This window comes from Coffea arabica, chromosome 4c (assembly GCF_036785885.1).
Source record: "Coffea arabica cultivar ET-39 chromosome 4c, Coffea Arabica ET-39 HiFi, whole genome shotgun sequence".
Classification (NCBI taxonomy): Eukaryota; Viridiplantae; Streptophyta; class Magnoliopsida; order Gentianales; family Rubiaceae; genus Coffea; species Coffea arabica.
Window position 1 is genome coordinate 12,734,273 of NC_092316.1, and position 11,723 is coordinate 12,745,995.

Here is an 11,723-nt window from a genome sequence, read left to right on the forward strand (position 1 = left end):
AGACAAATATACAAGTTAAAAAAATTGGCACTTAAAAATAATCCAATGTGAGTATACAATGCAGGTACAAAAGGCTTGTACAATTGTATGTGAGAGTTGTTTCTATTCTCCAGACAGCAGCAAACGAGCCAAAGTCTAGGAGACCTGAAAATAAATTCTTGCATTGTTTGTGGATACAAGGCTATGTCCTATAAGTTACTCTACAGATTCTTTGTCTACAAATATACTAAAATATGGTTCATTTCCAAATTGATGCATCTTCAACTAAATCTCAGTGCTGTCTCTCTCTCAGTTCTCGTCTCAAAAACTATCTCCACCATCTTCAAATGTGGAGAGAGAAAAGGGTGCAATAGCCACATTAAATGTCCTCGAGCCTACTTTATCGACATGCTTCATCTCGAAGTCCCCCTCCTATTCAAGTAACAAACCAGCAGAAACATAAATATACCACTAATTTTAAACAGGAAATTGAAATGAACATGCATTGAAAAATAATATTAGTTTGTCACCAAAAGATTGGCAAACTGCAAAATAGACACCTTTAGCCCTAAAATTTATTGCACTCACAATATTATGCAGAACAGCAGATGACAGCACTATAAGTTGGCATCAATATGTACTTGTCAAACTACCTTTTGTCCTCAGAGGGGGTGGAGAAGGGAAAAAAGTTTAACGCATAGAACACTAATCATCTCTATTATCAAAAAGATGATTTCAACAGTGAACAATAGTTTAGACCTTTCCATCCTCTCCCAGGGGCTGTATTAAGATAAACACCCATGTGTTTTCTTAATGTATTCCAGAATGGTTAAGTATCTCATTCCTTAAAATGGAATTACTGGATATAAAAACTAGTTCTTACCACCTAATAATCTACTTCATAACGTCATTTCAAGATTTAATGAAGCTTCAAATGGTCCAAACATTCGTTTTTCTCTTAAACTTCCATAGTAATTTGGTTTGTGGAGAAGATATATTTGTTTTCCTCTTTTGTTAGCATTAATACTGTTGAGGAGCTGCCATCAACTTCGTTTCTAAAAAAAATTTTCCCACAACTTCTACTGATTTACTTTGTCAAGAAAATAATTAGGCTTTTATGGCATGTATAATATTAATAAGTAACAGATAACAGATCATCTTGCCATCCTACCACTTAAAATGCTTTAGGCTTTTTTACGTCATGTATAACTTTAAAGAATAAAATATCATCTTACATTTTACAACTTGAAGGACTATAGGCACTTTACATCAGGTATAGCCATTAAAGAATATCAGACTATCTTACCATCCTCCCACTCGACGTGCCCAATGGGCATGCAGATGAATACTCAAAACCAGTATTAGGTAATATAACTGGTTGTTCACCAATAACTCCAATTCCCCTGTCGGAAGAAGACAAATGACAGCCAGAAATTTAGATTGGTCAGCAGCCTTTTAGGGTTATTAAGATGATGATATCAAATCCAATTTTGATAACTTCAGTCTGTATATGACATATGAGACTGCAAATCTAACTTACCAGACATGTTCAGTTCTCCCATTGGCATCAGTGATGATCCAGTGCCTTCTAAGAAGTTGAACAGGGCGGTCTGAATTATTGGTGATTCTTATTCTATATGCAAAGAAATACAGGCCTTTTGAAGGCTGACTTCGGCCTTCTATGTAGACACTCCTAACTTGGACCCTTATGCCCTGAAAACAGTACTACATCCTTAGAAAATGCAACGGCACAAGGTCTCAACCATCCCAAACTCAAAAGCAGTAATAAGTCACTGAGTGATGAAGCAAAGTTCCTAATGTGCATGGATAAGGTGTGCAAAGCACTAGTACTGATGCATGACAAAAAAAAGGACATGAACATAGGTATTTAAATTATCCTTCCTATATTGTATATGTACATTATACATGCAGATACATGTACAATGAAAAAGAAGTCCAATATCCATCATGTAAGAGATGAAAAACTCATAAATAGATAGCATCAGAAGTCAAATGAAATTAAAAAATGTTCAGATATCACTTCCTGCATAGGAAATAAATCTGGTAGTTTTAGAAAGTATAAGAAATCTTTCAAGTGGTAGGTCTAAACAAAATAGACCTCAAATGTAGATAACTTGAACTTCAAATAGTAGTACTATGACTTTTAGTAAGTAACAAATACGGACACCAAGAACAGCAGTTTGAATAGGGTACAAACTACACAAACTGAAAAAAGTACACTAACCAGGGAACGAGCTCATCTTCAAGAAAAGAGGTAAGATCCCACTATTTCTCTTGTTCATTTGTTTTTATAATAGTGAAAACTTTCTATATAGGCAACCAAACAAAGCCTAGGAACAAGAATATGACAACTTCCTTAATACAACTTTACAGTGGCCAAACTTTTTAAGCTGTGAAGAAAGCTTAAAAACTGGATGTTTTTGTAGAGAAAACTCTAGAATGGACTATTCTGTACATACACAGGGGGAGAGAGAGAGAGAGAGAGAGAGAGAGAGAGATGGCGCACTCTTCACACAATACACCACTAGAAGTTAAAATATTACTACCTGCATAATACTTCTCTATATGCATAAATGTCGCCCAATTTTCAGAAATCTTGCCACACAACTGATTTGTGAAGAAAGAATTAATTCCCACATACCAAATGGGCATGGTAGCCACACAAAAATCAATTTGAATTTGTATATTTGAGTTGAGAAGCACTGTAATGCTTCAAAACTTGTTTCTAAAAATGCATCACATGTCCATAGCACCTATCAATATCTATCATGGCTTTTTACTATACCTCAAGAGACGGTAGATGATTTAGGTCATTTCAGTGGGAAAAATGAGAAATCCCAAAGTGACTAGTATTCAGGACTGTCATATGGCAAACATTCGCTTACTTGTGATGCCATTTCTGAAACTGGAACAAGCAATGAAGTTATGTTGCCTTTTGAGTGTCCTATGTTAAGCTCCATTACATTTTTCAAGTTCAAGAACTATCATTTAACATAGACAGGTGCAGAAGTTACACTTATTGAGAACAAAATTTTCTACATAAGATAAATTTAGAGCAAAAAATCTAACTACAACTTAATAGGAAAAATTTTTACCTTCCAAAGGAATTAATTCTACTTTTTTAACTTTTTAAGAGGCAAAAGAAACAGGAGTTTTGAAGATGATACTGGTCATTTCTCAAAGAAGAAAAAACCATTTCAAAGAAGCAACCTGCATGGTCATTTGCTAGATCTTGGGGTTGGTGACCTACTCCTCTTCTAGGTCTGTCTATGGAAATAACTTGCATCTCATACTTAGAAACCTAACAGATTTCACCAGTATAGACCAGTTCACTTATTCCCACCAACAGAAAAATTCCTGCATCCTTCTTTGCCAGAAACGGATCCCAAAGAGATTACTTCTGTAGCTAAAGTAGACATGTCCTAAAGGACAAAGTCCCAAATGGGTAAGGGATCCTAAACAAGTTAATATAGATGCCATGCCAGGCCCGAACTAGCTAGGACTCATTTTGAGTTAGATGCATGGATTCTTTCATATCAAAGCTAGCCCTTGGCTTTTAAACCAGCCTAAGAGGGCTAAATTCGCCTGTGCATCAAGCCAATTCCTCTTGAGGACTCTATGGGATCTTCATCCATAACTAGACCCAGGCTTTACGTGCCCATTTCAGTTTCAAGGATTCTCTGGAGTGTTAAAGGACAACATCCCATAAGGGGATCTTGCGCCTTTGCCCTCATTGTCCCAAATAATTTTACATTTGGTGCACATGTTAACACATGCTCCAAAGACATTTTTTCTTTCTTTACTGTATGCAACATCTATAAGAAGGACGTTGGTTTTTGTTTACCACTATCCCTAAACAACTACTCCTTTTGTGATGATCTTCTAGTCATCCAAATAGTTTGCAACATATACCTGAATTTGGATGAATTTTCTAGTAAACTCAAATTGAAGTTTCATGAATAAAACAATGTCCGTTTTCTTGATTTCCTTTACCTCATTCTGTCCATGTAATGCCTTCTTTTACTAAGTTATACCACACCTCCAGATTTGACTTGCTTGGAAGAATGCTAATTCCTTGCGAATGCTATAGCTATTTAATTATCAGACCAAAAGTGAGCTACAGGTTATATCTGGTATAAGTGTTATTTAAGCTCCTTTAGCCATGGGACTATATGGGCCATATTGTTATCAATTCTTCTGCTTGGTACTTTTCTTCCACAAGGATAGCAAATTTGTGTAATATCCCTAAACACACTCCTTGGAAGTACCACAATTCACAACATGACAAGCATCGCATAATCTCCTATATCATTTCTCACATAGATCTTCCCTAGTTGACTGTAACTGTAGCATACTTTAGCCTCCTAGACAAAGACAAGTTGCAGAGTTATTAACAAAAGCACTTGCCTGTATCTCTTGTCCTATAAACTATAGGCCAAAATCCTAGAAGGACCACTAGCAACAGTAGTTGCAAAGTTTGGGTTCTGCTAATGAGCAATGAAAAGAGTAGTTGCTGAGTGGTAAACTTTAAACAACTTTCTCCTTCTCCATAACTTTACTGAGCAATCTCTAATGAATATCTTTGGAAGAATTTGAAGATTAATAACTTTTAGCACATGTGGCTTCAGTAACTATATAACTTTCATCAGTATATATAACATCTATAATCTGATGTACAGGACAATTGTTGTCGAGTGCAAGTAAGCAGCATGAAAAGTGCACTAACAGATCAGGCACTTCACGCCCCTAGCTATACATAACTAAGTGCCTATGGACAGGTTTTTGACAAGTAGTGTAGCTGTATAAGTCTGCAGGAAGCCCAAGCTTTCTTAAACTGTCGGATTAAAACATCCTGTTAAATTCAGCAACTTATTTCATATGAAACTTTAGTCTGCAACATTTTGTGCTATGATTAAAGAATCCAGATATATGCAAGGAAAGTTCAACTGCATGCTAATTACAAACATTTCAGAGTTTGCATTAGAAAAGGAAAATTTTACATCTAAGCTGCCAACGCCCGATACAATATGATAACCTCAAAACAGTGAACATGCTTCCACCATTAAAAACTGAAAATAAAAAAGCGTGAGTTTAAGAAAGACACTTATGACAAGCTACTCCAAGTGACAGGATGAAATATCAGAAATGAGGCATTAGGTTCAAATAGCGCTATCGTACCGAGGTTGTAGCATCGCTTGAACAATTCAAGAGAGAATGTGGGGCAATTTCCTTCAGCTCATCATGATACCGAGCTGCATCCTGGATGTGCAGTTGCATACATATGCATGTGACCAAGAGCAGCAGGCCACAGAAAGAAAGATTATCAAAGAGTATCAAAAACAACTAGTTCAAGAGATTAGCAAAGAATACATCTTAGCCAAGTGCTTTTGCTCACTTTAGTGGAATGATGTACCGAAGGCTGAGGTAAGCAAATTTATTACCCAACAAGCAAATATTCAAAAAGGACAGAATGTCACAGTCAGCATGATACATTACACTTGCCAATTGTTTAGTTTATACAGCAAATAAAAAGTATATTCTACTACATTTAGTCAATAGTCCGTGATTCTCATGTTAATAACCTTGTGGTGATATTATGCACAACACCATAAAAGAAATGCAAAACCAGCATTATAGTCCACTTTAAATCATAAATGCTTCAACAATATATAAAAGGCTAAATAAGCATAATTCACTTCAAATCCAATTTATTGAACATTGCCTCAACATTCCGCATTCCCTTACGTTTCAATTGCTTAAACCTTGTTTCCACTCTTAATATGATATCCCTTGATACAGAAAGAGTTTAGGCAAAGAGGAAATACATACCTCAAACCGCTCATTGTCAATGGCTTCTTTCAATAATCTTTTAAGCCGCAAAACTGGCTCCTGATCCTCAAAAGTCTTCAATGAGTCCCGCAGCCTTGCTGCTTCCTCGTAATCCTATAATCAAACAACTCTACCATTATACAACAACCCTTTCTCCCAACTTAACCTCTTCCAGCATAAACATCAACCCAAAAAATAATAATAACAACACAAACAAACACACACACACACACACACACACACAGAGTTTCAAATCACAGCAAAATTGACAAACTAGAATTCTCTCTAAATATTCCAACATTGTCAAGGTAAGTCAGAATCAATATCTATTCAATATTAATATTGGCAAGCCCTGTATTTTGTCATTGACACTCACATTGACTTGTGTGATATGCATGGAAAGACAAAATTACCCATATTACTGTTGAATTTACAACCACTCTAAAATGTAATCAAAGGCAAATATAGAGGTATAATTGTGTTTTCACATCATTAAAAAAAAGTCACAGAAGTGGCATTAACAATTTCAGGAATGCCAAATTAAAATCAGCAAATTCAAACTAAAGATGCTTAGCTAATAAATCGTTGAGTAAACATTAACAAACTCAACTTATGATACTAATTAACTGTTAATTAAACACTAATTTAACTAACCTCAGATTTTGCGGCGACTTCCATTTGTTGCTTCAACAGTGCATAAGTTTGGCCCGGGGAAAGAAACGAACTCTGGCTTGACCCAGGTCCAGGACCCGACCCACGAACCGAACCCGGATTAGAACCACCCGGACTTTGGCTCTCCGAAGCACAAGCTACAATCCTACAAGACCGCGAAGAATAATCGTTATCATGTCTGCAATTCAACCTTTGCTTTCTCTGGAAATCGCCATGGCCGTAGCCGAGTCCATTGCTGAGCCGGCTGGGCCTCGGCCACGTCGATTTCCTGACCGCGTTGAAATCGGTTGTGATATTGAAATTTATTGATTGCATTTTTTTTTTTAAGAATTTTTTTTTCTTTTTAACGTTTTTCCTGAAGGAATTTTTGGGATATGAAGATTGAATCTCTCTTTCGGAAATGGGGTGCATTTCTTTAGTGGTACTTTACACTGTGTGAAATTACAGTTTTGGGGGCAAGAGTCGAGTCGAGTCGAATCAAATTGAATGGATTACTAGCTCGACTCTAAGTTAAAAAAACTTGAAGTCAAACTCGGGCACAAATTCATCAAATTCTTGAAGGTGAAACCAGATTTTGAATTCGATTTAATTTTACATTACTCAAACTCAAGGTTGATTTCATACTCATCAAACCCAATTGAGCTTGTTTCGAGTGTAATTGAGAGTTTAAAAAATATAAATTTATATTTACATCCTATTTATCCCATTAAAAATGTTATACTTTTTTTTAGCGGTTACAAAATATTTGTCATATTTGACATTTCGAACTACTTTATATTGTAAAATTTTCCTTGTACCCTTCGTTAATGATGTATAAAGACAAATATGATGTGATTACTTTTTACTTTTTATTTTGACCAGCCATGATTAAAGGTAAAAGTGAAATAAAAGAAAAATTTTTCTAGTGGAGCGTGCTATACATAAAAAGCACATATCTCTAAATGTGATTAAATATATGAGATGGAGAAAATATATAAATTTGTACGAGAGATAAAATAGATATTTCATACTAATAAATAGAAAAAATATATATTTATATATGTATATGTGTGAAGTTTGATTAAACTGATTGAGTTTTTGAGTTTCACATATGAAACTTGAACTTAACTGTCAAGTAGTTTAATTTGTTTGAATTTGATTTCGAACTTATTCAATGTAAGTTCAAGTTTGAAGTTTAACAACAAGCTTGCAAGGTTGTTGATTATGCTCGACTCATTTGCACTCTGCGGTATGGTAACCAACTTGTTTGAAACTACAAGGGCAATTTGGGGAATAAAAGGATGTTAAGTCAGATATTTGTAGATTCTGATGGAGGAAGTTACACGTGTATATTTTATGTTTTGTGATCGAAGGACAACTGGGCGAGTTCCTGGCTTTTCTTCTTTTGCATTTTCCAACTTTTGCTTTTAAAATGATTTTTGTTCAACAAATTGATTTTTCATTAACTTAAAAATATTTTCCTATGTACCCAAAAAAATATTTTGTTAGTAGATTCATTAGTCAATTAATGATTGTTAGTAAAAATTAGGGATCAAAAACATATTTCTCTCTCATACCTAAATGCAAGTTCCTATGCAAGATGGCTTACAATAGATATAAGAATTCAAATGCATGATTATGATTTATGATGAATTTTAAGGAATCATTGACGCATTAAACTTTTTTGGTAAATCACATTCTTTCGTTTATTCCTTCACATTTTTTTAGTCCTTGATAGTTTTCTGTAGTTGCTAGCGAAGATGTTTTGTAATGTGCGTAAACATGGGTAAAGTTTAGAAGGATCATTTTCAAAATTTTGTTTAAATATTCTTTAAACACATAGTCCAACTATTATATATCACTAGTGAATAAGGCACACCCTAATGGGTGTGCAATTAATAAAAATTACAAATATGGAAATTATGTCTTTATAAAGTTTTTATTTTGTGTCACAATCCTTTATTAATATTTGAAATATTGGTATCAAACCATATCCATATCCATAAAGGAATTAGTGGACTTCTCCTCCGGATGATAGTATAGGAAGAGGAAGTTGCTTTAGAAGGAAGAGAGAGAGAGAGAGAGCGTGCGAGTTGGAATGAGAGAGTGGTAATTACTAATCATATATATAATAAAGCCGTATTCTCATTCTTATCACTTTATAATTTCTCTTTTCTACGTGATTTAATGACACGGCAAGTAGTTTCAACTTACTCTATAAAATTACCTACGCTCTTCCATCTCAATTTCCACCTTTTTTTTAAAAATAACTTATGCTCTATATGGAGCTTATCTCTCTCTTTTTCATAAGTATGAAATCAATTATCAATATCTATCTAAATTTAATTTCAAATATAAAATTCGAGATTTCAGTTAGCTAATAAGTTTCGCTACTTTTATTTGGTTTTTAAATAAACGGATATATGTGATTTTTGTGGATAATCCATATAAATCCATTTAATTTAATGATTTTACTTTGGTCAACCATTTAAAACCAATACTATAAATGGATAATCCAAATCCATTTAATTATGGATTATATGGATGGATAAATGGATTTCAATCCAAATTGCCACCTCTATATAAAACCATCATTGTCATCCATGTATGACTTATAAAACCGTCTTATAACCATCCTAAGCATTCTATCCTATATTTGAGGCAGTTTATCATTCTACCATAATCATATATTTGCGACTGCTTGCTCTTCTTTTGGTTTGTGAACTTCTAGGTATAACAAAATATGACCCGTATAATTTCTTTAACATGCACGCCTTTAGTAAAACTATTTTTTATTATTATTTTTTATATTCTTATCAATATCTTTTTATATCCTTATCAATTTTTATTTCCTACCCAAAGCTAAATACTTTAAGCAACTTAATTTAAGATAAAACTACTTTTAATATTCTTATCAATATCTCTTTATATCCTTATCAATTCTTATTTTCTACCCAAAGTTACGTACTTTAAGCAACTTAAATTAAGATAAAACTTCTTTTAATATTCTTATCAATATCTCTTTATACGCTTATCAATTCTTATGACTACATATAGCCCCTAATAAATGAATTTCAAGCATCAAATTCATGGTTAGGTATTTTCAGTGCAAGTGGTTTGCACATTAAAGTATCGATTTTAGATTTTCACTCCTCTTGATTATCAGGTACATCTTTTTTCGATACATATTTTTCTTTTTTAAAAAGACATGTTCATCTTCAATTGTAAGCATTTAGTAACATATCTTGAATTTTGTGTGTTTTGGTTTTATTTTCTATTTGTTCTGTATGAAGAGATAGGATATAAACAAGTATTTTTATCGTAAGTTTTCATATACATTAAGTTTGTATTTAAGAAAGGTTATAATAAAACATACATTAAGTTTGTATTTCATATCAACATTTTTATAAAATTGGCTAAATAATTTATTATTTTTCAACGATTCCCGTTCAACGAACGGGTACAAAACTAGTTAGTGGATAATGTGAATTGATATTAATTGTCACCAATGACTTAAAGTCTTGATGAAATGGGAGGTCAAAACTTCAAACCTAACATTTCATCACTCTACCATAATATGTGGCTTTTTCAAATGCATACGGGTGCGTTGTGTACCCATCTGATCCAATGGTGATTCAGTTCCTGTTAATTTTTCAATGGATGTAGTTGGGTTTCCTCTAAAATAGGTTAAAATAGGAGTAGAAATAAAAATGGATGATAACAATTGACAAAAAAAAATTGTGGAGTTGTCTTACAATAGATCGGGGCTAATTAAGGGTAAATAGGAACTTCAAAAATGGCATTGTGTGTTTACACCGTACAGTTATCATTTGACATTATATATTGCAAAGATATTTCGAAAAAGAAAATATTAATGACATTTTTTGACTGTTTTTACTCTACGAAATATTTAAAATGCCCCTACAAGACCATCCTAATTAGGGAAAATTTTTTCAAAAAGTTTCTCACATTTTGTAAAATGACTTTTTTCGTCCCTCACTTTTAAAAGTGTAATTTTACATCCCTCATAAATTCATTTTGATCAAATTTGATCTCTACCTAGATTTTCGACTAGTTTTTTGCTGAAATCTACCACATGCCTTACATGTAATCAATTTTTAGGTGCAAAATTGTCAAATCAAAATTTACATAATCCGATCCATAGTTCTTCACATTTTACAAAATGAATTGTTTCATTCCTCACATTTCATAAAATAAAGTTTTTTCATCTCTCACATTTTACAAAATAAAATTTTTCATCTTTCATTGACCATGCGTACGAATAGTTTTTTTAACACATGGCTTTATCTATTTTATTTCACCTAAATAGTACGAATAACATATAATATATTTCTATTTGATTTCACCTAAACAGACTAATTGTAGTTGTACACATGCTATTTAATAGATATTTATATGGGTTTAAAATTAATAATTTTAAATTATACCCATGTATATATCTATTTGATTTCACTATGTGAATCTATTCAATATTTATGACATTTTCTATTTTGGTAATAATTCATTTATTGAGTTATATAGTAAGGCTATCTAATTAATAGGTCCTAATTCGAAATCTATAGTCATGTTTATAAATTACAGTTTAAATTTAAAATTTCTTCTCTCCACTTTTAAGACCGACAGTTGAATTATTTGTCTTGAGATTATTTTAAAATTTGAAAGTACCAATCACTTATTGTTTTTATCATACTTTTCCTTTGTTTCTTTTTGTGCAAATTTAATTTGATATAAATACTTGATAATGTTTAGAATTAAATGTCTTCTTTGTTTTCAATTTTTGAGTAAAAGAAAATGAACATGAGTGAAAAACTAACAATTTTTTTAAACCCTTATATATATATATATATATATATATATATATATATCTATTTGATTTCACCTAAACAGTATATTTAAGCGAAATCAAATAGAGATATATTACATGCTATTCATATTGTTCAAGTAAAATCAAATAGATATATACATGAATTTTTTTTAAAAAAACTATTCATACATATGATCAATAAAGAATGAAAAAATTCATTTTATAAAATATAAGGAACTATGGATTAAATTATGTAAATTTTGATTTGATAATTTTGCCATTCAAAAATGATCACGTGTAAAGCACATGATGGATTCCTACTAAAAAATAGTTAGAAACTTAAGTAGGGACCAAATTTGACTAATGTGAAATTGTAAGGAACGTAAAATTACACTTTTAAAAGTGAGGGACGAAAAAA

At 32.5% G+C, this 11,723-nt stretch overlaps 1 protein-coding gene across 1 annotated transcript; it reads right to left on the reverse strand.

Annotated features, from left to right (window-relative positions):
• Positions 1–9: 9 nt before the first annotated feature.
• LOC113739899 (uncharacterized) lies at positions 10–6,918 on the reverse strand. The gene is made up of 6 exons (XM_027267308.2): positions 6,484–6,918; positions 5,830–5,943; positions 5,179–5,259; positions 1,520–1,692; positions 1,286–1,382; positions 10–411 (listed from the first exon to the last, which is right to left on the reverse strand). Exons 1-6 carry the CDS (start codon positions 6,910–6,912, stop codon positions 301–303), a joined length of 1,005 nt encoding a protein of 334 aa, XP_027123109.1. The 5' UTR covers positions 6,913–6,918; the 3' UTR covers positions 10–300.
• Between the last annotated feature and the right edge of the window lie 4,805 nt (positions 6,919–11,723).